This window comes from Acanthochromis polyacanthus, chromosome 9 (genome assembly GCF_021347895.1).
Source record: "Acanthochromis polyacanthus isolate Apoly-LR-REF ecotype Palm Island chromosome 9, KAUST_Apoly_ChrSc, whole genome shotgun sequence".
Lineage (NCBI taxonomy): Eukaryota > Metazoa > Chordata > Actinopteri > Pomacentridae > Acanthochromis > Acanthochromis polyacanthus.
This window is the reverse complement of record NC_067121.1, coordinates 8,446,635-8,473,134: the sequence shown is the minus strand read 5'-3', so window position 1 is coordinate 8,473,134 and position 26,500 is coordinate 8,446,635. Positions and strand designations below refer to the sequence as shown.

Below are 26,500 nucleotides of genomic sequence, written 5' to 3'. Positions count from 1 at the left end.
TAGCAAACTATAATTTTTTCTTTAGTAGAGCTTGTTTTATTCAAATAAGCCCCCTGACTCCTCTGTATTTCACACCCTGGATTTAATGAGGTTGTATCAAAATATTTCATCACATTTTCACTTTGTTGCTGTTTGCATTCAATGGATCAGCAGTTTCTTGTCGCCTTTTCTGTCTGGTTTTGTTTCTGGAAGCTGTAAGAGCTGTTCTGGTTATTAGGTGTTTGCTTTCTTCATATGTTTAAGAGTGAATGATGCCCAGTGGGCGTGGATATTTCTGCTCTTTCTGTTTAACATGGGGCATCCATCTGATCCATATTCACTCTCTCAGGCTGCTTAAGAAAAGTTCTTTGAAAATATCTTGAATTAACTTGGTTGCATGAACTTGAACTGACCTTTACTGAACTGCTTTAGTTTCATTCCAGTCTGATGTTGGACTTAAGTCCCCACTTTTCTTTGCGTGTTTTATGGAAAAGGCCCAAAGTGAAGAATAGCATGGTTTGAAATGACAAGAGGTTGTCATGGTAGGTGAAACATCTTCGTAATTAAAATATACATAAAGCATATACCGATCAGCCCAGACATTAAAACCAAATGAAGTCAGTAACACCAGCAACACCAGCAGCCTCCCTCAGCTCCATCTTATCACAAAAACTGTTCATTAAGGGCTCACGGAACTCAACCAAGAGCCCAAGGTGTACAACCAACTTCCAAACTGCCCAGATCTCCTGAGGCCACCAGGGGGACCTACGCAATATTGACCCAGTTGTTTTAATGCCGTGATTGATCAGTGTTCACTTTCACACACATTTCTTGTTCCTACTTCATGCCGCACCACACCCATCGCGGTTTTTATAAACCAGCTGCTCCTCATGTGCTCAGAGCAGCACAACAAACAACATATTTAGTCCTGCACGGCCATGCTTTCTAATAAAGACCACAGCGGGAGTTGTTGCATGGAAGAGAACTCGAATTGCACTAAAAATGCAGCAAAAATATTAATGTTATTTTACAGCATTTCTACTATAAAGCACTTTTCACAGCAACAAACTTCACAAAAAGATAAAAACAAAGCACTATATAGGTGTTTTTTTCATGGCTTTGCAATGAAATTAGCTTAAAAAATGAATCGTATTGCAGTTTTTATCAGAGTAGTTTTTGAGCCATGATAGGAGATTGGTAAAAAAAAACAAAGTAAAGCAGAGAATAAAAGAATTTAATCAAGTTTTGCGCAGATAGTGCATTACATTCAATTCTTTCTCAAGTTGAATCCACATCAAGCAGCATTACTATTTTTACCACAGCAGCAGTCATATGTTTCACCAGGGACAGATGGCTCGGTTCAACACTTTTGTAAAGTTGAAACAGCCCTGAGGTTGAGAATATTGTAAAAATAACAGCAGCAGCAGCAGCAGCAGCACCAGCAAGGCACCCAAACCAATGATCAGAACCCATAAAATAGAGACTTACTGCTTCTTTCTCCCTTTTTTGGGGATAAATTATTTAATTCAGGGTCTATTCGCAGGAGACAGGCTTTGTTTGATTTAGTAACTAGTAATGAGAGAATAATTTAGTCCCAGTGCACACCGAGACCACCTCATCTCGCTAATTATCACATCAGAAAGGAGTGTTGGCTTTGAGCTGTCGGGACAGAAAGCACTTTAAAGACGGTCTGATTTGAATGAATAAGGATCAGATCTTAGAGGGCGCTGTCAGGACGGATTGTACAACCAATCACAAGCTCCGTTAGGCTGATGAGGATAAATATGCACCATCACACCCGACCTTGAGACGAACCTGATTTAACCAGGGTCAAACGTAATGCGTCTGACATCGTCGTGTTGGTGATGTTTCTACAGCATCACAGGAAATGTTGCTCCTGAATCCGTCTTTGGAACTGACCAATCATGGTGTTTTGCAACTTGGAGGAAAAAGACAGCAGTCGTACTAAACCGGCCTTGGTATTGGATAATATTAACATTTTTTTTTTTGACTGAAAGGGGATTCTGAAAGTCAGGTGAGGTAGAAATACAAAGTTTGTGAGGAGGTGGTTTCATCCTGAAGTGACGAGTCCATGTGGAACCAAAAGTGCAGCAGTAACTGAGCAATTTTTGGACTTGGTTGGAGTATTGTTTTGCAGATTTTTTTTTAGCTTTTTTCAGTCCAGGTTTTGTTAGATTTGAGCAACAGAACTATCTCTTTTTGCTCAGGTAGCAACATCTCTAAGTTTGGCTGTGAAAAAAAATTGTGCTTTGGGTTAAAACAGACTATTTGCCAACTTTACCTACATATTAGAACACCTGAAATGATACAAAGACCTGAAGGCAAAAATACTTCATGTGTATATTTTTGCAATCTTTTTTTTTTTGCAAAGCAGTGAACTCATAACATCAACTTTGGTCAGTTGCAATAATAGCACTGGAGCAAAATTAATTATGATGTTGCATGAAAGTCACAAACAGCAATATATCAGATGAGATGCGATTTATTATTATTTTTTACTATATTTGCTTTCATTTATCACGGTGTTTTATTTAGAGTATGAAGAAATAGATAAATTGTGATGTCAGAGATGTTACTGTTCCAGTTTGTCGCTCTTTTAAAAAAATAATTTCGATTGCTAACCGTTGTTGCACAAATGTAAATCTCTATTATATCTCCTGGCACAAACTGTACTAATGCTTTCTTAATCTTGACAGCTTGAAATGTGGGAAGAAGTGAAAGTTAAATGAAAAAAAAAGCACTTCTATAATGTTAATTCCACCAAAAAAGTAACTGTACCAGGGTTTGATGTAATTACAGACAGAAAAGTTATTTTTTTAACAACTTTTACATTAAATTAAATATCACAGCTCTAAATAAGCTTCATGAATTTCTCATTAGTTCTGCATTACTGAGATGTAATCCGCCAGTGGTTTAATGAAGATGTTCTTAGCGGGGAGGTGGAATAATTGGTGCAATGGAGCAGATTGATTCATTGATTATGTTTTCTTCAAGAGGAGGCAGGAGTATTAAGAAAAAGGTGAATCTTTAAACACAATTACTGCCAGTTTAATAATACACCATTCTCCTAGAGTACTTTGTAGGTATGAAACATTCAAAGATGGTTCAAAATCTTTGCTAATCTTGCCAGTTGTTTTTGCTGTAGTATTATAGGCATCGTACACCCTGTATTTTTAGCAACAGGACTGATGTGTGTGTTTGTGTAGCTTCTGTTATCAGTGCTTTCCCAGGGAACTCTCCCTTTGTCTCCCAGGGAAATGGGGCCTTGTGCATGTGTGATCGGGTCCTGTTTGTTTTACCTGCTGTGATACCACTCTGAGCCAATGGTGTGTGTGTGTTGAAGCAGTATAAGGGGGTTAGAATAACGTCCTACTGTTGTTTGACGCGCGACATGATAATGAGATAATGAAGATGGAACAAATGTTGAGCAAAAGCCATAAGGCCGAACGTTCAAACTGATTTATCAAAGCTGACATTGGTAATCTCTCACTGACCTGAATGTATTTATAGTGCACAACACGCTAACATCGGAACAGAAATCTAGAATTTTTTGCCTCATTTAATCAGGATAAACATAGCAGACCTCAATCAACTTGAGAAAAACTTGAAAAGTTTGATAGTTTATAGTAAGATAGAGCTGAATCCTGGCGCTCACTCCTGTTACACATGAAGTCACCCACCTATTATTAGTGATTTCCGCTCAGTAGACATTAAACATGTTCATGTGAGGCACACGGCAGCGTAGTTCAAATTGTCCTCTAAGATGGAACCACCGAATATTACCACGCATGACTGACCAGTGAACATGTTCATTGACTGCATGGGAGCGAATCAGTGTTCATGTTACCACAGACTGCAGCAATAACAGCAGGATCACATTCATAACATGCACATTGTAGATGTTATTCACACTTTTGTCAGAAGCAGAGCTGGTCTCAGAGAGTCAATAATCCAAATACATGAAGCCTTAAAATGGCAGCTGATAAATACATTTAAAGTGCAGTGTGCTAGCAACACATTTTTGATGGAAGTGACAGAAACACCACTGTCAAGGATATTCTGGGAATATGTTAGCCAACATCTGGCACCTAATAAATGAAAAAAAAATAGTGACTTTACTGACAGAGCACCTCTCAGAGTTCTTTACAATTTAACCAGATATTTCCTGTAAATAAGATGTAAAGCATAAAATATCACAAGATGAAATGAATTAAATGGTTCCAACAGATAACAACAGTTCTCCTGGTAGGAAGTTCCACAGCTTAGCGGCCCAAACACCTAAAATCCAGTCATCTTTAAAAACTAGTCGAGACTTTGGAACTATTACTGGGGTTCAGTATCCACTATCTGGCTCTGTATGTAATTTTAAGATAGTAGAAAGTAGGAACTGACTGATTATTGGCCTAGCCAAATATTGAGGACAATATTTTTTTTTTTCCCTGATTATCAGTATAGCTATTTTTGTTAACCGATTACTGATAATTAAATGCACTGCTTTGAGTCTGAAACTGCCTCTCCTTGTCTTTTGTCACTCTGTGGTTTCAGCAACATCTCAAATGCAGACAAACCACAGAAACTTACAAAAAACACAAACCGTCACAACAAACCAGGAGATGTGCTACTTTCACAGCGGCTAAGGCTACGCTAACGGCTCGTGCTTAAGGGTGTCTATAAAATAGTAACTAATAATACTTCAAGATTTGGACCTTAGTGGAGAAACAAAAGTGATGGAACAGTGAAATATTGATTTATTAATATTTACACTAGGAGACAAACTGATCAATCTCAATCAGTCGATCGTGACATCTGTAATGCTATTGAACATATTCAGCTACAGTAATCCATATGAATGAAGAACCTTAGTAAGAAATGACAGGTTCCCTGCTATCACATGTTGGTAAAATATAGCATTTGGACCATTGGTTCCAAATTTTGGCTATTGATCTCTCTTGATTGCCAATAATCAGCATTGGAATGGGCCCTGAAATTAGCATATTGCTTCATCCCCATGGTAAAGTCCATTATCTTCATCACCAGGCCACTTACTTCCTTTCTGCTAGTATGGGTGTAGCCTTGTCTGAATTTATACATTCTTCAAAACTAATTCTATTAAACTTACATATAAACAAGCAGCCCCGGTGGTAAAGCACTGCATAGTAAAGGTTTGACACTACATATTCAGTGTTGTATGGGAGAAGTGAGAATATTTTAGGGACCTACAGGCTTTTGTTGCACCTGATCATTAAGTAAAATCGTTTTCATAATCTGAAAATCTATCAAACTCCCTAAATGTGTTTGTCAGACATGAAGCAAAGAGCTGCAGAAATGGATAAGATGAATGTTTCTCTGAAACACAACGGCTTGTGGTGACTGATAGCAGCATCATGTTGCTGAGGCGGCCACATTTAGGGATGAGATGCTTCTTTCTCTGTGTTATGTACGACAGAATGGGCCGGCTAAGCGAAACTGCTCTGTCTGAGACACTGACGCAGCGAGATGCTCTAAAGACAAAGCATCCAAACCACAGAAAACAGTGAATTATCAAACACTTAATCTCAACGACCCACTGTGCTGTCTGGTTATTATTCTGCAGCGGAGAAAGAAAATGTTCGGGATTCCTTAGATCACTGTTTGGTTTACAAGGAATATTTTGACAAGTTTAAAAGGAGTTTAGAAAGAAACACATCAACACAACATTGGAAACACTACAGTGCAATTATGGATGTGGCTGTTAGGAGCGGGCTGCGCTTGTTGTTAATTCATTATGTAGGAGCAGTGAGACAGACAGGTAGGCCTGCCAGCTGATGGCTGAGCCGACCTCCTCCTGTTTCAGAGTCCAGAAGCCGACCGCAAGTCTTCGTTAAAGTTTACTTGAGGTGGTGAATATCGTGTATCGACACTCGACACTGGCTTCTGTACACAGCGGGAATTCCAGTAGGTTGGCCTCGTAGCATGCAGGATTTATTCAGAAATGTTAACATTAACCAAAAATGCTTTAAGGACCATGAAAGATGAGTTTATTTGTAGTATGTAAACACAGAAACTATTTTAAGAGCTTGAAGTGAGCCATAAGAGGAAAAAACAGTATCCTCCAAACATAAGGACTTTATTTAGTGACACATGAGGCAGAGATGCAGTTTTTTATGGTTAAAATGTATTAATTTTGTGTTGTTAAAGTAAAAGACAAAGTGACCTGTATTGTCAGTGTCATTGCATGTGCAGAGAAATTGAAATACCATTTCTCAGAGTAACAGTGTACAAAAAGGAAATATACCGAATATATCCAAATGATACCTTTACTCGAGTTCTTTGGCAATAGTGGGAAGAAAAAGCTTCCTTTTAGCCTCAAGAAATATTTGGCAGAACCAGGTCCAGGGAGGTTGGTCGTCTGCCTCAACTGTTGAGGCAAGGATAAAGGGAGGAGAGAGACAGAACTACAGAGAAATAAACAATGCAAAATACAGGGTAGGTTGATCAGGCCAGATATATACAGAAACAGAAAATCAGTCTGCCCACCTACCCACCCTAAAAAAGGATATTAATGAACACAAATAAAAAATATAAATATGGTTGTTATTTAAAACTTCACTTTTTACTGACTTATCCTGTTGCTTTTGTGGGAAAAAAATGAAAAGAAAGCAGATAGTACAGTTTTAATGCAGACCTACTTACTCATAACTGTGTAGGTGCTTTTTATTTTCCAGGCACATTCCTGGTCGTGACTTCAAAGTACTAACTCAGCAGCAAAAACTGCATTCCTGGCAGCGTCAGAGTGACTCCTACTTGACACATATGTCATGTATTTGACACATCAGCGTAAGAAAAGTAATTCCCCAGCGATGAGAAAACATTTGCTTGTGCATCATGCAACAGTTTATCTGCACATCTGCAATTTCTCTTAGTCTGTAGTTTAATCACTTCCTCTGTCTAAATATATTTCCTTCTGCAAAACTGAATTTCCCACACAGCAATGTGTGGCAGAAATAGTTAAGTCTGTTTGCAGTATGTTGACCGCATTGCAATGAGGATTGTGTCTAAACTAGGTAAAGTTTCTAATCACACATGGGGCTCAGTGAGGGAAAAAAATCAACTAAAACTCACATGTATCGTGATCTGATTGGATGATCGAAGTAATCCCTGATAGGATGATTGAAAACACTGACAGGAAATGGTTTATTTGTGTTGTTACTTGCCAAATATTCTTTGAAAAGAAGCAGAATGCCAATATTTTTGAAGTTTTAAGACTACAGTGGTGTTAAACTTAACCAGCAGATTGCTGTTTTCAGCAGTCAGTATCTTTAAGAAGCATTAGGATGCATTTTGAGGAAGTAGATCCATGATAACCTTAGGGCTGGACCCTAATATCCCGAATATCCGAATATTCGTTCGCTACGGCACTATCCGGATATTAATTTTGGTATCCGAATATTCGAAATATCCGAAATCACACATTAAGAAATAATTCTTTTAGATCAAATCATGTGTGCCACAATTATTAGCACCTTGATGTTAATACGTTGTACAACCCCCTTTTGCCAACAAAGCAGCACTTAATCTTCTCCTATAATACATTTTCTACAATTTTCAGTGTGAGAGTTTGCATCTGCAATAAAAATTTAATTTATGTTAAGGCTTTTAACACACCTTAACCAGGGGTGCCAATAATTATGGAGGGCGCTGTATATATTTCTAGATGGCAGTACAGTATATTTACAGATGGAGAAAGCAGTGCAATATATTGTAATTGGTCCAAAATAAGATGCAGTGATTAAAAAAAAAAGTCCAGTCTGATTGTAGGGCCAACAGATGTGTTGGCTGTAAAATGGAAAGCGTCTTGTGCTGTGGGTAATTATAGTTAAACATTATTCATATTATTAGACCTGAATGCTTCTTTGGTGAGTCAGAATGTCCTCAACTCCTGCAGGTCCATTCCTCTCACTGAAAACCAGCTACTGTTGAAGCTCTAATTTGTGAACGTGTTGAAATCTGCAGGATGCCGGGATCCTCCTGATTCCCGTTGCATAAGGTGCTAACAGGACTGAAGTCTAATCCAGGCCGAGTTCATTCAGCCTGGTGGGCTGCTGAGGCCTTTGGTCAGAACTAATCACATGCACAGTTTGTGTATCTGGAAATAGCAGCAGGTGAAAGAAGCAAGGTTGAGTCCTGTGGAGATTTCCAGTGACGTTATTCATGGATTGTAAAATTAATAATTGATCAACTTAACCCTTCGCCAACAATCAAGCAGTTCATCTGTTATCATGTTTTCTGAAGGGCCGCTCCCTAGTAGAGGATTCATGTCTAATATTCAGCTGCCTGTTTATTGGTACAAAAGGCTAAAACCAGTGCGGTGTTATGCACCAGGCCTCTAATAAATCCAACCTTCGTGATGGTTATTCGATTTGTTTAATTGGACAAAATATTAAGAACATTTATCAGGAAGCTGCTCCCTAAACAGACTCCCATCCTGTGTTGCTGTGAGTAGATGGCACAGAACTGCAATGGTATTGAAAGATGAATCATTTTTGATCCATTTAGCTTATTTTGAATGTTGCACGTGATTATTTTATCTGCATAAACAAGACGTAGTAAGGTTTTTCTTATAGTTAATCAGTTCTATTGAAGGCAAACATTATAATAGCTCAGATGAATTCAGTTTGTGCTACATGTCCTGAAACATGTTGAAAAAGCAAAAGATTCAACTGACTGAAATGTTTTTCTTCCGATATGATTGTTGCTACACAGTGTTACTCTGCATTTTAACCTCTCCTACAGTCAGTCGTCCGACAGCAGCTGCTGCGGCTGAAACAGATGATGCACCATGTTGCTCTCCCACCGCCTGCATTGTAATCAAATAGTCTGGATCTTAATCTGGATCTGTTACACTCATACTGTGGGAGTCCGAACATTTGGCAGTGCACGCTGCATGCCGGGCATTTTTAAATGCTGATTTCACCAAAAGCAGCCTCTTTGGAAGTAGCCCTGCTGATGGAGAACTCTACTGGATTTCATCTTTGTGCGGACTTTAGTGTATCACAGCAGAGCGCTAATGCTTACGGTTTATGGTGCTTTTGTTGAATATTAATGAGATGAAGTCAAGTATTTGTGCTTATTAGTGCTTTCTATGGAGATAAATGTTCCTTCTCACTTTATATTAACCATTCGTGTTTGTGTTATTAAAGTAGCCGATGTTATCTACAAGGAAACAAGGCACAGAGGAATTTTTTGGCCTCTATGGTGAGGGCACATTTTGAGAGCTCTTCCCTTGTGCTTTAAAAGATGCGCACACATAAACACATCCTCCTGCCTTCAGGCCACGATGCAATTCAGATTAGCTCTGGATGGGAATGAATCATGCCTGGATGTGTTTGTGTGCACAGGAACAAAAAAAAAAAAAAAAACTCACAAAGGGAAACCTAGCAGGGAAACAGAGAAAAACCTTGTGTTTGCAAAAATAAAAAACTATTAAGAGCATGTTTAAATTTTAAAGACAAAGTAGCTATCATTTATGAATCATTCTTCTTATTTTTCTAATTTTCTTTTACTTTATGTTGCTAGACAACACTAAGAATCTGTAGTCATGCTCACAGTCATGTGAGGCTGACACAGCTGTGGTGTGAGGTAAATGCTGGTTTGAGTCACCATGCTCTTAGTAATGATATAATGGAATCTTTGTTTAGCATGTTAGCATGCTAACTTTCACTAATTAGCATTGAACCATAGACTGTATATAAAAGACACATGCAGCCTCCATGTTTGAAGAGTGAAGCAAGTATGACATGAAGTGACTTTAACCAACTTTTTTTGTTACAGGTTGCAAAAAGATATCAGGTTGCATAGAAGTCTGTGAGAAAACGACCCTCCTTCTTACTTGATTTACTACCTCAGTATACATTTTCCTAATGAGTTTCCTAATGAGGTTATGGTCTTAATCACTAGCTTCAAATGCCCTTCAATGCAGAATGGTGTCCATTGTGTAAATTATGGTCCTATTTAGAGTAAAATAGACGATAAAGTAGGTTGAGGATGTGGCTATCTTGTGATTCACAACCGCTACTGTATGGGTGTTTATAGGGTCCTCAGGTCCTCAGGCCAAAATGCACAAACCAGTAGGTGATGTAGCTACATCCATCTTTTTAGACAGTCTATGGACTAAACTCAAAGTACACATCCTTAATAAGCTGTAATTAAAATATAATCTGGTTGTTAGATTTAGTGCCAGTCAGTCTTGTATGTGTTGACTTATTCTGGCCTTAACCAAAGTGGGGCTAACTTCTGATTGTCGGGATGTTGATGACAGACAGATTTTTATTTAATGCAATGTGTTTTGCTGCAAATTACAGAAAACAGTGTGCATTACTGCGTTTAGAAGAAAAAATATACATCTTTTACAATCATGTGTCTCAGATTATCTTTGATATTTTACAGAGAAATACATTTTCTTTGTGTTTTGACAGAGTTGAACATGGAGTACAATCCGTCGGACCATCCACGGGCCAGCACCATATTCCTCAGCAAATCACAGAATGACGGTGAGCAGATTTGTTTTATTGGATTTCACATGAATTTGAATGAAAACAGGATAGACTTTAGATCAACAGTGTTAATTTCATTTACCATTTGTTGTCAAATAATTTAGATACAACAAAAGATGAAATCAACAGTAGGAATGATAAGGGCACTGCCACTTCTGTCTCAGGCATAAAACTGATCTCCTGTGCTTTAACTCGACGTGCTGTTCTCCCATCATCAGCACTGACCAGGATCCCCAAATAGAATCAAAACTCTGTACTTTATGCAGCAGCTCTGATCTCGCAGCTGTTCATTTCTGCTGCTGCCTTCAGGCATCTGACTGAGAGCTTCAGCCTCCTGCTGTGGGGGTTGGACACTGATGGAGGAAATATTAACGTGACTCTTTGAGCCATAAACATCGCAGCATGAGATCAGTGCTTTTGTCACATTATCAGGGACAAACAGCGAGACAATACTGGCTTTGTGATGGTGAAATAGATCAACACTGTATCTGAGAAATCCTTTTTCCTGGTAAATGCAGTTCCTAGCATCAGGCACAAGCGGGTTCTGGATATTTTATTGTATCATTTTATTTGATGAATTTGCTTTTCATGAATAAGGGACATTTTTTTCTGACTATTGCTATCAGTATTTAGTCTCATCTCAGGGAAAAAACATCCACATGTAGGTGATCCACCCGCCCTCTTCCTCGTGGCTTTAAAGGATTAACCCTTGAAGACCTACCATTGTGCAAATCTGCCATTTGTGCAATCTTACATTGTTACATACTGTAGTGCAATTTCTTGGAGTCTTTTCATTTTTACATTTGCTTTTTCATCAGTTTAACCCTTATATCCCAAATTTTAAACCTAAAAAAATTAAAATTGTTTTATTCCACATATATTTCAAAATACAGAAATCACATAGCTGAATTCTTCAAATTTGTAAAACAGTTGCACAATATTCCGTGGTCTCGTTTATAAAGATTTTTGTTATGTGAGCTTTATTGTATGTTTATACAAATCCATCACTGCAATGAAAAAGCACTCTCAGACCTGGTGAATGTGTGAAATATTAGTCTAACTCCCTAGATTTTATAAGCAAAAAGAATGATCAATCTGTTTTATCTGGTTTCAAATCCACCGCCAATCAAAAATGAATATGCATGGGGTAATTGGACCTGGTTTTTCATGATATTCATTGAAGTAGTCATGTAATCTTTCAATATTTTTTGCCTGTGAGCCCTTCAACAGCAAAATTTGTGACTAATGAACTCTTTGCACATTTATTTTATGAGACAGGTGTGTAGTAAATGGACAAGCACATCCAAAGGTTTCAGACAACTGCACGCTGTTTAACTTGCAAAATGACATTTATTTGTGATGTTTCGGGGCTATACCTTTATCAGACATGAGGCCTAGTGAACATCTAGCCCTGAAATGTCAATAATCAATGTATTATTCTTCAGTTAGTTTGCAGAAGAGTTTTTGAAAGCAAAATTTGTGTCGAATTCCAGCAAAATCTCATCAAAACCAATGAACCAATTAAAAATCAATGTCTTCTTCTCAGATAGTTTTCTTTTAATCAATTCCTGAACAAGACAAAAGCAAAAAAAGTCACTAAATATTAGTCAAAAAAAAGAATAGTTTTGAAACTTTAAATGTAATCTTGTCAAGTAGAGACATTTCTTTCTTCTCTCCTCTCCTGGCATCATCTCTTAAACCCTCTGAAGACGCCTTGACTATCTTGTTAGAAATAGCTTTTTGTCATTTCACAAATGCGGAAACAGAGAAACTAATAATGGGACACTAATAATGCTTATTGTATTATACTGGGCATCTGTTTTTTATAAAGTCTTGCACCTAAATGTTGGTGTACAACATGTATGTGATTAATGAAACTTGATAACTGCTGCTGAAGAATAGCGTATATGAAGCTATTTGAGTGAGTGTGGTGCAGAAAGAATAAGGCTGTTGGTTCCTCTTGTTTCAGAGGTGCCTTTAAGGAGCGGTGAGTAATCCTCAGTGTGACTTTGTCTCCCTCTAGTGGTGTAACGCCACCTTTTCTTTTCTCTGCTGAAGCTCTCAGTGTTTATTTCTGTCCTCTAACCCTTTCTTTTACTGTCACTTCTCAGCAGCCACAAAAAAAACACTTTCTTCTGAGTTGCAATTAACGCCGTCGAGCGTGTTCTGCTTCTTGTGATAACAGTGTGTTCTGTAAGTGCTGGGTGTGTGTTTGTCTCGCTGTCAGTGGAGCAGAAATAGCATTTAGTGACACATTTTTCTTTGTGTTTACAGTGCGAGACAAACGAAAGAGCCTCTTCATCAATAATGTGAGTGTGCAGATTTTTTCGGTTTCTTTGCAAAACATCTAAACCATGCTATCTTATAAATGGTTGTATTTATCTTATCGTCATGTTATTTCTTATTTAAATGACCTCAAACCTCAAATGTATGGGGAGTCATTCATTGCTGTCATTTAAAATAAGCTGTTCTTTATGCTATTTTGAGTGGACTTAATGTTGTGCACCAAAGAAGCAGGAATTTCTGAGGTTGCATGTCGCTGTGTGTGACACCGTGGCATGATTTTCTGTATGTGGGTCAGACCAAAACATGTACACTCTAATAACAGTCACCGCGTGTGTGTGTGTGTGCGTGTGTGTGTGTGTGTGTGTGTGTGTGTGTGTGTGTAGCACGGGACATCGAGGAGGAAATACAGCTCCTGCTCCACCATCTTCCTGGATGACAACACCGTCAGCCAGCCCAACCTCAAATATACAATTAAATGGTAACAACATGGAAGCAGCACACAAACACAACACAATAAAAAACAAGCATTTTTTTTTGCCCACACACTTTTTTCTCATTCATATAAACATTTTCTTCTCTTTACAGTGTCGCTTTGGCAATTTACTACCATATAAAAAACAGGTGCGGTTTCATTTTGAGCCTCTGAATCTGACAATGAGCAAATGAATGTGTTTTGTTTCAATTCCTAAGTGCTGTTGCACATTCTGCATAATTTATTTGTGTTGCTTTTTGTAAGCTTTCAACAGCAGCCTGGTTTTAGATTAAGGCACAAAATAATACGCAGATGCGGATAGAGAAGTGTGGGCTCACTCTGCATAGGCTGCTGCTCTTATGACCTGAAGTCAAAAAAGCAGAAAATACAGTACATTTTATGAAAAAAATGTATTTTATAATTCTTTTGTCATTATATGAGGTTTTGGCTTTGGATTTTTAAAGGCTGAATACCAAAAACAAAACAAAACTTTGAGCATGCAAACTTCCAAATACTGAACAGAAAACTTTTAAACTGCAAAATCTTTAGTGAATCATGAAAGTGCTTCATCAAATAAATACTTCTTCACTGAGCTACAGTGGAATTTTTACGACTTACTGACCAATTTATATTATATGTTTCTTGTGGAAACAGTAATTTCTGTTATAACTTCTTATAAAAATTTTAATGTTGTAGTGAAATAGTTTTTTTTTCCATTCTAGGGACACAGATGGAGGAATGCTACTAGATATCTTTGATGAGAAGCTTCATCCTCTCTCTGTAAGGTTTCATCTAATTTCACGTCATATTTTTGCACCTTACAAATCAGCTGAATGTGCAATACCATATTCTGTTAGAAATGGGTCTGATTTTTGTCTCATGTCAGTGTTGCAGCTGTGCATTTTAATTTATTGTACTAGCAGCTGACTGAATGTTTGGGATGAATGTGTGTTTGCTCGCTTTTCCTTTCTGTCGTTCTTGTTTTCCTCCTCTGTCTACTCCTCCCGTCCTTCATCTACATCCTTTCTTTCCTTCTCTTCTTCCTTTTATTATCATTAATAATTCTACTTTCAGAAATCAGAGGTTCCACTGGACTACAACCAACACGACCCGGAGCAGAAGCAGATCTACCGGTTCGTCAGGACGTTGTTCAGTGCTGCTCAGCTCACTGCTGAGTGTGCCATCGTCACACTAGTGAGAATTTATTTCCTCCTTTTCTATTGCTGGACCACCATGTACAATTCTGCACAATTCTACACAATTCTACAACACGAATGACTTTTTATGTGGGGGGAAAAAAAAGACAGAGAAGGTGCCTCAGTTGTGACCGCACACGCAAATGCTCAGGGTTTGTGGTTCGGCCATGGGGGACGTCGAACCCTGATGTGTTCAGACAAGCCAGGGATGTGTGTAAATTGGCGATGAGACTTTGCATCCAAAATATCAGGGTGTCTGCGTGTGCTGCTGCGATGAATGTGGGATGTCAGACAGGACACAGTGAATGCAAACACGTCAGAGCAGAGCGTAAAAACACATTAATCAGATTAGATCATCCAGCTCTGTGGAAACGTGTTTGGTTTTGATGGTAAAGTTTTTAAGATATTCTGTTTTTATGCAACATTTCAGTGTTTGTTTTGTCTGTTTATAATGGACAAACACCAAGAGGAGAAACACATTACTCTGATTCTTTCATCCATACATTCGTCTCTGGTTAAATATCGAACAAAATTCAAGGCTCCATTTATTCTCATTAAGTCTCTGAATGGTCTGGGAGGAAAATATTCTGGAAATATGTTAATTCAAGTCTGGTAGGTGTCTCAGATCTACAGGAGCTGGTCGGTTAGAGGAAAAGAGTGGAACCAGCTCCCACTAGAACTTAAATTTGCCCCAAATGCAGACATTTTTAGAAGGTTAAGCCAAAGGTGGTTCTGTTTTTCCCCAATTCATGTTTTTACATAAAATCTAGTCCAATCTACCTGAGCTTTTGTTTACCCTGTCTGCAATTTTTTTCCCCACATAGTTTTAATTTATTGTTGAAAAAAATTGTAAATTTTATGTTTCACATGTTGTTATTTTTCTTTTTCTTTTCTTTTTTAGCTGTTTTAGTCGGTTTTAGTTATTCTCTAAAATGCGCATGTTCTTTATTCACATTGGTTTTGATTAATGTATTGTCATCCATTTAATTTTATTCTGCTGTATTTTGTGTTTTATTTTGTGCTTGTTCCAAATTTCTTACCTCTAAAGCACTTTTTCATGGCCAGTTTTCAGTGTTTATCTGTTTATTCGTGCAGGTTTACCTGGAGAGACTTCTGACCTACGCAGAGATCGACATCTGTCCAGGGAACTGGAAGAGGATTGTTCTGGGCGCCATCCTGCTGGCCTCCAAAGTCTGGGATGATCAGGCCGTGTGGAACGTCGACTACTGCCAGATCCTTAAGGACATCACAGTGGAGGACATGTGGGTGATCTCAGGTTATTTTCCTTCAGTGCGGGATCAGCTTTGAGTCAGACCTAATCATATGATGATGAGGTTGGAGTTGATGGAGTTTCTTAGATTTATCAAAAGTGCAAGAAATGTAATCTAAAACTACAGGACACAGGTGTGAATCCCTGAGCAGGTTTAAAGAAATGTGTGAAGGAAATGAAAATCCCTCAACAAAAAGCTTTGTGTAAACCTTGAGGTTTAAGAAGGTTTTGTGATTTTTACACTGCAAAAACTCAAAATCTCACCAAGCCTGTTTATCTTATCTTTAGTCAAAATGTCTCATCCCACTTGATTTAAGATAAATTCACTTAACAGGTGATATTTCAGCAAGATGCAGGGACTTGTTTTAAGACAGTGCATCTTAAATATCTCGTTAAGTCAAACGATCTTGAAATTATCTTGTTTTAACCCTCCTGTCGTCCTGCTGGTCAAGTTGACCCATTTTAAAGTTTAAAAATGTGGGGGGAAAATATTTTCACAGTGAAGACTTCCACATTTTCTAAAATATTTGGGGAAATTTTTGAACATTTTTTGGTGGGAATAAAGAAATATTTTTTAAAAATGTTTCTTTAAGAACATTCAGAAAAAATCAACCAAAATCCAGCGAATTTTGAATATTGTTCTGAAAGAATATATTCGAAATTTTACTGATATATATGTAATGACTTTAGATATTTTTTAGGATTTTTTTGGAAGATTTTTTTTCATTTTTTTGGAAACATTTACAATTTTATATTTTTTAAAAAAAAATTATTTCTTGTCAAATTTTCAGATTTTTTTAAAAAAAATTTTAGGGTAAAGTTCTTACTGAAGATTTTGCAATTTTTTTTAAATGAATTTAAGGAATTTTTTTGCTCAATTTTTTTAATTTTTCAGACAAGGAAACAATATTTTTTGGTGCCGTAAACGAGAACAACTGGAGGGATAAGACACCTAAGCTTGACAATCCTAATAAAAACACAGCTCAAAATAAGTTTTACCAGCTCATTTTAAGATCTCAAGATCGTATCTTACTTCAAGAAATCTTACCAAGCCATTTTTCACTTGTTCTATTGGCAGATTTTTTCACTTATTTCAGAGTAAAAGTTCCTTGAATTAAGTTCTTTTTTCTTGTTTTGAGAGGGGCTTTTTTCCAGTGTAAGAGACACATTTTTCTCCATAAAAGTGATTTGTTCAGTCTGCTGATGCAGAAATGTTGTGAATTCCGTTACCAGGAATGAGCTGGAGCGACAGTTTCTGGAGCTGCTGCAGTTCAACATCAACGTGCCGTCCAGCGTCTACGCCAAGTATTACTTTGACCTGCGATCGCTGTCCGAGTCCAACAACCTAAGCTTCCCCCTGGAGCCGCTCAGCAGGGACAAGGCTCAGAAACTAGAGGTGAGAAGCTTTTCCTCTCAGATAATTTCAGTTTTTTTCTTGTTTACTTATTTAACCTTAGGAGAGTGGGGTAAAATGAGCCAGTTTTTACTTTAGGTGTCATTTTACTGGAGGCGTGATAGTAATGTCTAAAAATAAGACATGGACATATACAGTGCCTTGTGAAAGTATTCGGCCCCCTTGAACTTTTCAACCTTTCGCCACATTTCAGGTTTCAAACATAAAGATATAAAATTGTAATTTTTTGTCAAGAATCAACAACAAGTGGGACACAATCGTGAAGTGGAACGAAATTTATTGGATATTTTAAACCTTTTTAACAAATAAAAACCTGAAAAGTGGGGTGTGCAATATTATTCAGCCTCCTTGCATTAATACTTTGTAGCGCCACCTTTTGCTGCAATTACAGCAAGTCGCTTGGGGTATGTCTCTATCAGTTTTGCACATCGAGAGACTGAAATTCTTGCCCATTCTTCCTTGCAAAACAGCTCGAGCTCAGTGAGGTTGGATGGAGAGCGTTTGTGAACAGCAGTCTTCAGCTCTGCCCACAGATTCTCGATTGGATTCAGGTCTGGACTTTGACTTGGCCATTCTAACACCTGGATACGTTTATTTGTGAACCATTCCATTGGAGATTTGGCTTTATGTTTTGGATCATTGTCCTGTTGGAAGATAAATCTCCGTCCCAGTCTCAGGTCTTTTGCAGACTCCAACAGGTTTTCTTCCAGAATGCTCCTGTATTTGGCTCCATTCATCTTCCCATCAATTTTAACCATCTTCCCTGTCCCTGCTGAAGAAAAGCAGGCCCAAAACATGAGGCTGCCACCACCTTGTTTGACAGTGGGGATGGTGTGTTCAGGGTGATGAGCTGTGTTGCTTTTACGCCAAACATATCGTTTTGCATTGTGGCCAAAAAGTTGGATTTTGGTTTCATCTGACCAGAGCACCTTCTTCCACATGTTTGGTGTGTCTCCCAGGTGACTTGTGGCAAACTTTAAATGAGACTTTTTATGGATATCTTTGAGAAATGGCTTTCTTCTTGCCACTCTTCCATAAAGGCCAGATTTGTGCAGTGTACGACTGATTGTTGTCCTATGGACAGACTCTCCCACCTCAGCTGTAGATCTCTGCAGTTCATCCAGAGTGATCATGTGCCTCTTGGCTGCATCTCTGATCAGTCTTCTCCTTGTTGGAGGTGAAAGTTTAGAGGGACGGCCGGGTCTTGGTAGATTTGCAGTGGTCTGATACTCCTTCCATTTCAATATGATTGCTTGCACAGTGCTCCTTGAGATGTTTAAAGCTTGGGAAATCTTTTTGTATCCAAATCCGGCTTTAAACTTCTCCACAACAGTATCTCGGACCTGCCTGGTGTGTTCCTTGGTCTTCATGATGCTCTCTGCGCTTTAAACAGAACCCTGAGACTATCACAGAGCAGGTGCATTTATACGGAGACTTGATTACACACAGGTGGATTCTATTTATCATCATCAGTCATTTAGGACAACATTGGATCATTCAGAGATCCTCACTGAACTTCTGGAGTGAGTTTGCTGCACTGAAAGTAAAGGGGCCGAATAATATTGCACACCCCACTTTTCAGGTTTTTATTTGTTAAAAAAGTATAAAATATCCAATAAATTTCATTCCACTTCACGATTGTGTCTCAATTGTTGTTGATTCTTGACAAAAAAATAAAATTTTATATCTTTATGTTTGAAGCCTGAAATGTGGCGAAAGGTTGAAAAGTTCAAGGGGGCCGAGTACTTTCACAAGGCACTGTACTTCAAGATGTGAGGCATCCCTGGGAATTATTGGTTTGGATCTAAAATAGGCTTTCTAAAAAAAGTTTTCTTGTCTCAACTTGCCCCGGCAAGGGGTAAATTGAACCTTTGGAGAAAAATGTGGGGGTAAATTGTTCCATCAATTATCGTGGAGTAAAACTGAAAATTTTATACTTAATAAAATGCAAGATCTGTCACCATTTGTTCATCCAAAACCTGGTGGTCAGGTCCTGTTCTCTTGCCCCCTGTTCTGGTTCTTAGTTTTGTTTCTTTTGTCTATGAATCACTTCAAAGTCATTCTGTTGATTTTCATCTGTCCCCTGACGTTTGGACTTCCCATTCCTTACTTCTTCTAGAGGTTTCTCCAAATCCTTCAGAGATATTGAAGCCTGTCTGTCTTCCACTGGTCTATGTCTCATCATTTTGGTTTTGGTTTTGGTTCTACGAGATAGAATTACAATAATGTCATTATTTACTAATAATCACAGATGGGAATCAGTGGCCCAAGTAACCCCACTGCTACCATGTTAACAGAAGTGCATCATCCAGGCAGTTTAGAGAAAAATACTGCACTGTTGGTTCATTTCACTATAACTGTATGAATCCTGCTGCTTTTCCCAGGCTCAGAATCAGAAGTACTTTATTGATCTCAATAGTTTTAATTTATTGTTGAAACTGCTGATGTTGCTCCCATTCAAAGTCTTGGAAACCAAAAGATTACTATTATTCATAAGCCTGAGTAGAAAAAGTACAAGAGCAAAATGTGAAATGTGCATTGTTCCAAGCAAAATTAAAATGTAATTACACAGTTACATTTTTGTTACAGCACAGATGATTAGTTAGTGCTGATTGAGTGTTAACTAAAACATGAATTAACTGTTTGCATTAAATGAATAACAGATAAAGGAGTCTGACTACGACCTGTCCGACACTGAGTCAGTTGTTGTGTAGTTTGAGTTTCTGCCTCATTCAAGAAGAATACTTGCATTCTGAATTCTTGTAAAAGCTAAAAGGCTAACTATTTGTGTAGGTGCTTAATGAAGGACTGATCTTCTTTTCTTAAGAGATTTGTTTTAACGAGTTGAATACCAAACACAAAACACACAAAAAATGGAATTTCACCATATAGGGACCTTTAACTTTCACTTTGGTCAAATTCTAGTATTATGTAGTTTTAGTGACAATCTCCACTGTGATCACTAAATATACATAGTAGGGAGCAGGTACATGAACACAGTAGACCAGACACGTATTGAAACTTTTTTAATGTTCTATCTGCAGGCTATTTCCAGGCTATGTGATGACAAGTACAAAGACGTGCGGAGAGCAGCCAGGAAGCGCTCGGCCAGCATGGACAATCTGTGTGGGATCCGGTGGGTTCCTGCAATCCTCTCCTAACCACTAAAATAAACTGTCATGTACTGAACACTGGCATCAGGCTGGATGAGAAATGTCCCCAACCTGCAGACCTGAAACCTTCAAAACTGGAGTTGAGGAAAGAGGTCTGTACCTTAACCTGATGCCTCCGCAGTGCCTCAGCTCTTCTGTTCGCGTGAGAGAGAAGGAAGCTCCTGGTTTTTATTTCACCTGTGCAGGAAAATCAAGCTCATAAAACAAGCGCTGGATGAGACAAAGCCTTGAAATTTGTTCGGATGTGTGAACCACGTCCGGACTAATCTGCGTTGAGCCTCATTTGAAGTATTCGGCCTAACCCGTCACTCTGAAGGCCCTGCACCTCCACAACGAACCATATTATTTATTTCACTTCATTATCTGAATTTTTTCAAATGGTTGAACCTGCAGAATTTCACCAACAGAAGTGTAGCACTGGACTTTCTACTGCTTATTTCCTTTGACACGACTTAGAATAATAAAAGTGTTAGCGAGTTTTTCTTCTTTGGAAATCTAAAAGGTTTACAGTATTTATAGCGCCTCTTGATACTCAGGTAGTCTGTTTAACATGTCGATTTATCACCATGCTCCTTGTTTCAGTTACACCAAGGGCTGAAACGCTAATTGTGAAGTTCAAAGATGGAAAAAAGGGCCACAATGAATAAAAAAAGTGACAATATTTCCACAAATATGAGTCTAATATTGTAATTTTGGGACACAATCATTGCAACGTCATTCCAGAAACACTATAATCTGGATAATCCACAGGTTGCACTGTGAGCAGTCACAATGAGAGTTTTTCTTTTAAATTTGGACTCCAAAAGGTAAGAAGACTGGGGCTGCAGGTAGGAAAATGGTCATTTTGCACCTTACAGATGCATTCAGCAGCAAACTATAGAGTTACTATAAAACTCAAGCTTGGTGTTGCTACTAAATGTACATTTTTAGAGTTAAACTCTAAAATCAAACCTTCAGCCAACAGAATAACTACACCTGACAATGACATTCCTTTGTTTTCATTTATTTATTCAGTCTTATAAAGTTAATTTGGAATCTCTCTAAATATCTCCAGTCTCCTAAGTCTTATTTTCACTAAGTACCACCCCAGTTTCTTCATTTTAAGACCTTTTCTAGTGCTGTTTTATGAAAACTGTCGGGCTTTTGTCTGAAGAATATGTTGTTGTCTGGGTTAAAAGGTTTCTATAGTCCAAACTATAGAAAAATAACTATTTGCAAACTTTCTGGCAGGTATTAGGATTTGAAGTTTCACCAATCCTGCTTCACTTTAACCGTCAGAAAAGGAGGATGGTATCTGAATTTGTAAAACCATGAACCCAACAGTTTAGACCCTTGGGTTAGACATAATGCGTAATCTGTACCCTACTTAGCAGCCTTTGCGATTTGTGAATGGGATTGTTCCAAATTACATTTTTGACTTGAAATGAGTTCATTGTTGAGTCCTTTTGCCGACATTTTGACTTAAATCTGCAAACAAATGTGCTTCTTTTATCCCTCCGGAGTCTGTAGTTATTCTAGGTTTTCTTAAGACAATTTCATTTCATTTCAGTAAGAAAGCCCAAAATCAGCATTTAAATAACAGGATGAACCAAAGATAACTGTACAATTGTGGGTGTGGCTGCAACTTAACATCTTCTAAAGCCTCAAATCTTAAGAGTCATCTCCAGAAAGTGATTTAGTAAAAGGAGAGTTGTGTAACCAGGTTATAAAATGAACTAACTGCTAGTTATCTACTATTGCCAGTCTGTGACCAACCAGTGGACCGATAACGTGTCCTGGAACAAGGGCATCTCGGTTCCCTGTGTTCATTCAGCACAAAGTTGAACTTTTAAATTTTACAACCATCACTTTGGGGTTTGTTTTGTTGTTGTTGTTACAGGCGACTAAATGATCAGGTTTTTCAGTTTATTTGTCTAAATGCTAAACTGGTAAAATAGAATTATTTTGCAAATTAACTTTGTACAGTGTATAAAAAGTTCAAAAACTGCAACGGGTTCATTGTAAATTATTTATGGATGTGCTGATTTGTGTTTTTAATAAAAGAAAACACTCTTGTTTAATAATCCTGTGTCTTTAACAACAGATTTGGGTTCATTTTTGACACAGTCGGAGCACTTGGCTTTAAAATTATGGCGCCGCTGATTTTAAGAGGCTTTTGGCTCGGTGTCATTTGACTGTTTCACTTAAGTTTACTGTCGTACTTCGCAACCTTGCCAACGTATGACTGCCAGCTTCCAGTCAGGTTGACTTGTACCTAAACATCCCAACAATGCTTTGATGGCAGCCTGGTAAGAATAGCCCACTCCACAGGTCCTGGCCCTGCAGACGAGTATGAGGCGGCAACACAACATTAGAGGTGAGTGTGTTTAGTGGCGCGCTGTGAGGGTCGACACTGTAGTTTAGGAACAGTGTTGAAGGGGACACTGTAGATCTGTCATGTTATAAGAGGCTTTTTGGATGAGTTCGAAGTTGTTTTTTTATCCAGGGATCAGAGCAATGAGGATGATGGGAGCAAAAGACATATTATTCGTCACCATCAGTCAGAATGTGTCTTTTGTTGGTAAGTCTTTAATGAGCTTTTCTCTCATTTTTTAGATTACTACAACTCAATCAGATGAACAAAAAAACTCTTTATGTCTAAAATCACAAAAGTACAAGATTTCTAATTCTTTCATTTTGTAATTTTATTGTAAAGACATTAGGAACAAAGTCTTTAAACCCAGTTTGGGGTTCACTTTTAATTTGTGTTTGGGGTCATTGTCTTGGTGGGACAACTAACTGCATCCAACATCCAACCTTCTGAGTGATGATTTTAGCTTTTTCAGAAGAGTAGGGAGGTAATTCTCCTTTTTCATTATTCCATTTGTATAAAGTACCAGGTTCACTGACAGCAAAACAAACCCAGAGCATAATACTGCCACCACCGTGCTTGATGGTAGCTTTGATGTTCTTGCGGTTAAACTCCTCACCTTCTCTGCTCTGAATATATTTCAGAATTTTTTTTCTGATGATTCAGGGATCTCTGCCTCCTTTAAACTAGTATCAAGTTATTTTCATGTCTTGTTTAAGTATAAATGAATGATTTTTTTTTTTTAGATTTGTGCTGACAAACATCCAACTTTTGACTTTGGGAGCATTTGTGCTTAATTAGGACTTTCACCTCTTTAGCAAGTGCATTTTTTCCCCTCTTAATTTCTGATTGCTAGTATTTGTAAGGTATTATCATATTGCATTTTTGTTTATTTTTAACAACTAATTATTCTCACTTGAGCTTGTTTTATGGCACTTAAAAACCAGTCAATGAGAAGGTGTGTCCAAACGTTTGACTGGTAGTATACGTCGCTTTGGATAAAAGCGTCCGCTAAATGAAACTGTAGAAATTGTACTGGGTGCTGAAAAGACATAAGAAGGTTGTGATGTTGTGTTTTCTTTGATCATCTCATCCCCACTGCAGGCAAAATCTGGTGGATGTTGATGCTGGTTTTCCGTCTTCTCGTCCTCCTGCTCGCTGGCTTCACCCTCTTCAGCGACGAGCAGGAGAGATTTATCTGCAACACCATCCAGCCGGGCTGCTCCAATGTTTGCTTTGACATATTTGCTCCTGTATCCGTCCTCCGTCTCTGGCTCCTCCACCTCATTCTTCTCTGCCTTCCCCATTTAATTTTTGCAACCTACATCATGCATAAAGTTCTGTCGCGTCCCTATTTCGGGGGTTTCTATTGCGACAGGAGTCGAGGAGGTTCTCCTTTCACCCTCGACAACTCAAACTCCTCGAGAGAACTGTCGTTGCATAAAGCCTCACTTGAACGTGAACTGGCAGCACCACGTTTCTGCTGCGCTTACTTGTTAGTAGTAATTTTACGGATACTTCTCGAAGCTGTTTTCGGTTCCGGCCAGTTTCTTCTCTTTGGTTTGTCTATCCCAAAGAGTTTCTTCTGTTATGAAGCTCCCTGCACATCTGGGGTGGAATGCTACATCTCCAGACGCACTGAGAAGACCTTGATGCTCAACTTTATGCTCGGCGTTGCAGTTTTGTCCATTCTGCTAAGTCTGGTCGACCTATTGAGCTCTGTGAAGGCGATGGTGAGGTGGAGGAAGAAGAAGGAGATGCTGATGGAGGAGATGAGTAAGGGGGAACAAAGCAGTATGTTCACAGCCACGACCCTGACAGAAGAAGACGTCATTTTAACCAGGAGAGTCAGCCGAAGTGGAAGCTCGAAGATGAATGGTGCTGCTGTTGTGCCAACTGGTGAGCTTTACCACACTAAAGTGACTGGTGTACTCGAAGCAAACGAATCTGCTGACGAGAGAAGCCCAGAAAGCAAAGAGGGAGAAGTGGAGATGCCTGACATGATCACTCCAACACCAACTCACTATGTAATTCACAGCCATTCGAGACCTGCGATATCCCCTCGGCCAGATAACGCACCATTACCAAACCCGAGAGCAACAACACCTATAGGTGTCAAAAAGATGGCCCAGTTCACTGCAGCTGGCAGCAGCTCAGGACAACAGTCTGATAGCAGTGGATCCCAGGACAAGAGAGCCTGGGTGTAATGGACTGAGGCCCTTTATCACCGTCACTGGACGAAAACACTTCTCGCAAACCCTGATGTTCTTCTTCATATCTATTTTTATTGCATGAATAAATAGGACTAGCTAAAGAATATTTTATTTACAGTGGATTAAATTATGTTACTAAAATGTGCAATATGAAAAGAGAAGTGATAAACCTGCAGAAAATGTTCATCAAACTATAACAGATCTGTTATAGTTATATCCTCGTTCAGCTGGTTGGTTTGGTTTCTGGTCTTCAGTCTCTCAAACTATTATTTATTTGAAAAAAACTCAAGCCACAATTTGACCAACTCCTGGCTTTAAAAAAAAAAGTCAGATGTCAGTGGAGACCAAACCCAGAGCTAAAAGGAGGAAGAAAATCATCTTTTCTTGAAACATTAGCCAATTTTAACGGAATGTTCATCTGTTTAGGCTGCATGTACAGGCAAATATACACGCAGAGGATGAGTCAGTATTTTGTGTTCAGCTGGATGGATAAAAATAAATTCATGCACAGGTTTATTTAGTGTAATTCTTTCCAGCAGAAGCCCCTTTATTGCAAGGGGATAATGCTAGCAACAATTAGTAGGGGAAAGGACAACGGGGCGAAAAAAAAAGTATTGTTCTGACAAATTAACCAGCAAAAGTAATAGCAACTCAAGCACAAGAAGTAAACTTCCTACAGGCCAATAAATTAAAAGGATGAACAAAAATACAGGGTGACACAAAATAGTGGGAACTTTTTAACAATCCAATAAAACCAAGAGTGATGGAAGAAAAATATTTTATTATAGTATTTGAAACCTTAAAACATGCCATTTAAGAAACAATGATGGAATTTTCATTTTTTAAAATGACTTCCTGTAGATGGCATCCTCCTGTACGAATGCATGCTTGAAATCTGCTGTTGAGATTCCTCATTGACCGCTGCAACCTCTCAGCTGGGATACTGTGAATTTCATCCTGAATTCTTTGTTTTAACTCATCCAGAGTTCTTGGTCAAGTCGTGTACACTTTACTCTTGAGATAGCCCCAGGTAGATTTCAAGGATGCATTCGTACAGGAGGATGCCATCTACAGTAAGTAATTTAAAAAAAATGAAAATTCCATCATTGCTTCTTAAATGGGGCTGCACAGTGGTATAGTGGTTAGCACTTTCGCCTTGCAGCAAGAAGATCCCCATTTCAAATCCCAGTCTGGGCCTGGGATCTTTCTGCATGGACTTTGCATGTTCTCCCTGTGCATGCGTGGGTTTTCTCCGGGCACTCCGGCTTCCTCCCACAGTCCAAAATTATCCAGCCTATCCCAGCTGACTCGGGCGAAGGCAGGGGACACCCTGGACAGGTCGCCAGTCTGTCGCAGGGCTACATATACAGACAAACAATCACACTCACATTCACACCTACGGGCAATTTAGTTTATTGACTGGTTTTTAAGTGCCGTCAATTTAGTAACCAATTAACCTCAGCATATTTTTGGACTGTGGGAGGAAGCCGGAGTGCCCGGAGAAAACCCACACATGCTCAGGGAGAACATGCAAACTCCATGCAGAAAGATCCCAGGCCCACCCTAACCACTTACAACACTGTGCAGCCACAGT

The 26,500-nt window shown here is 38.6% G+C and overlaps 2 protein-coding genes across 3 annotated transcripts in view; both read left to right on the top strand.

Annotated features, from left to right (window-relative positions):
- The window catches only part of LOC110966637 (cyclin-Y-like), a 31,758-nt gene extending 9,352 nt beyond the window's left edge, over positions 1-22,406 (top strand). Inside the window, exons 2-11 of one of the 2 annotated variants that reach the window (XM_022216073.2) lie at positions 10,455-10,529; positions 12,502-12,519; positions 12,807-12,841; positions 13,202-13,296; positions 13,404-13,439; positions 14,013-14,070; positions 14,365-14,484; positions 15,582-15,748; positions 16,990-17,152; positions 20,215-22,406. In XM_022216073.2, coding sequence (XP_022071765.1) covers positions 10,455-10,529; positions 12,502-12,519; positions 12,807-12,841; positions 13,202-13,296; positions 13,404-13,439; positions 14,013-14,070; positions 14,365-14,484; positions 15,582-15,748; positions 16,990-17,152; positions 20,215-20,331 — 884 coding nt within the window. In that variant the 3' untranslated portion in view covers positions 20,332-22,406. The remainder of the gene's footprint in view (positions 1-10,454; positions 10,530-12,501; positions 12,520-12,806; positions 12,842-13,201; positions 13,297-13,403; positions 13,440-14,012; positions 14,071-14,364; positions 14,485-15,581; positions 15,749-16,989; positions 17,153-20,214) is intronic. The other variant, XM_022216076.2, reaches the window with a different exon arrangement.
- A 433-nt stretch (positions 22,407-22,839) lies between these two features.
- LOC127535350 (gap junction delta-4 protein-like) lies at positions 22,840-25,181 on the top strand. Its single transcript, XM_051953185.1, has 2 exons — positions 22,840-22,903; positions 23,798-25,181. The coding sequence occupies exons 1-2, from the start codon at positions 22,840-22,842 to the stop codon at positions 24,898-24,900; spliced, it is 1,167 nt and encodes a 388-aa protein (XP_051809145.1). The 3' UTR covers positions 24,901-25,181.
- Positions 25,182-26,500: the final 1,319 nt, after the last annotated feature.

Coding starts and splice junctions, on each gene's coding strand:
- LOC127535350 (XM_051953185.1), top strand. CDS start 22,840: ATGAGGATGATGGGAGCAAAAGACATATTATTCGTCACCATCAGTCAG. Junction 22,904..23,797: donor TCAGAATGTGTCTTTTGTTG/GTAAGTCTTTAA, acceptor TCCCCACTGCAG/GCAAAATCTGGTGGATGTTG.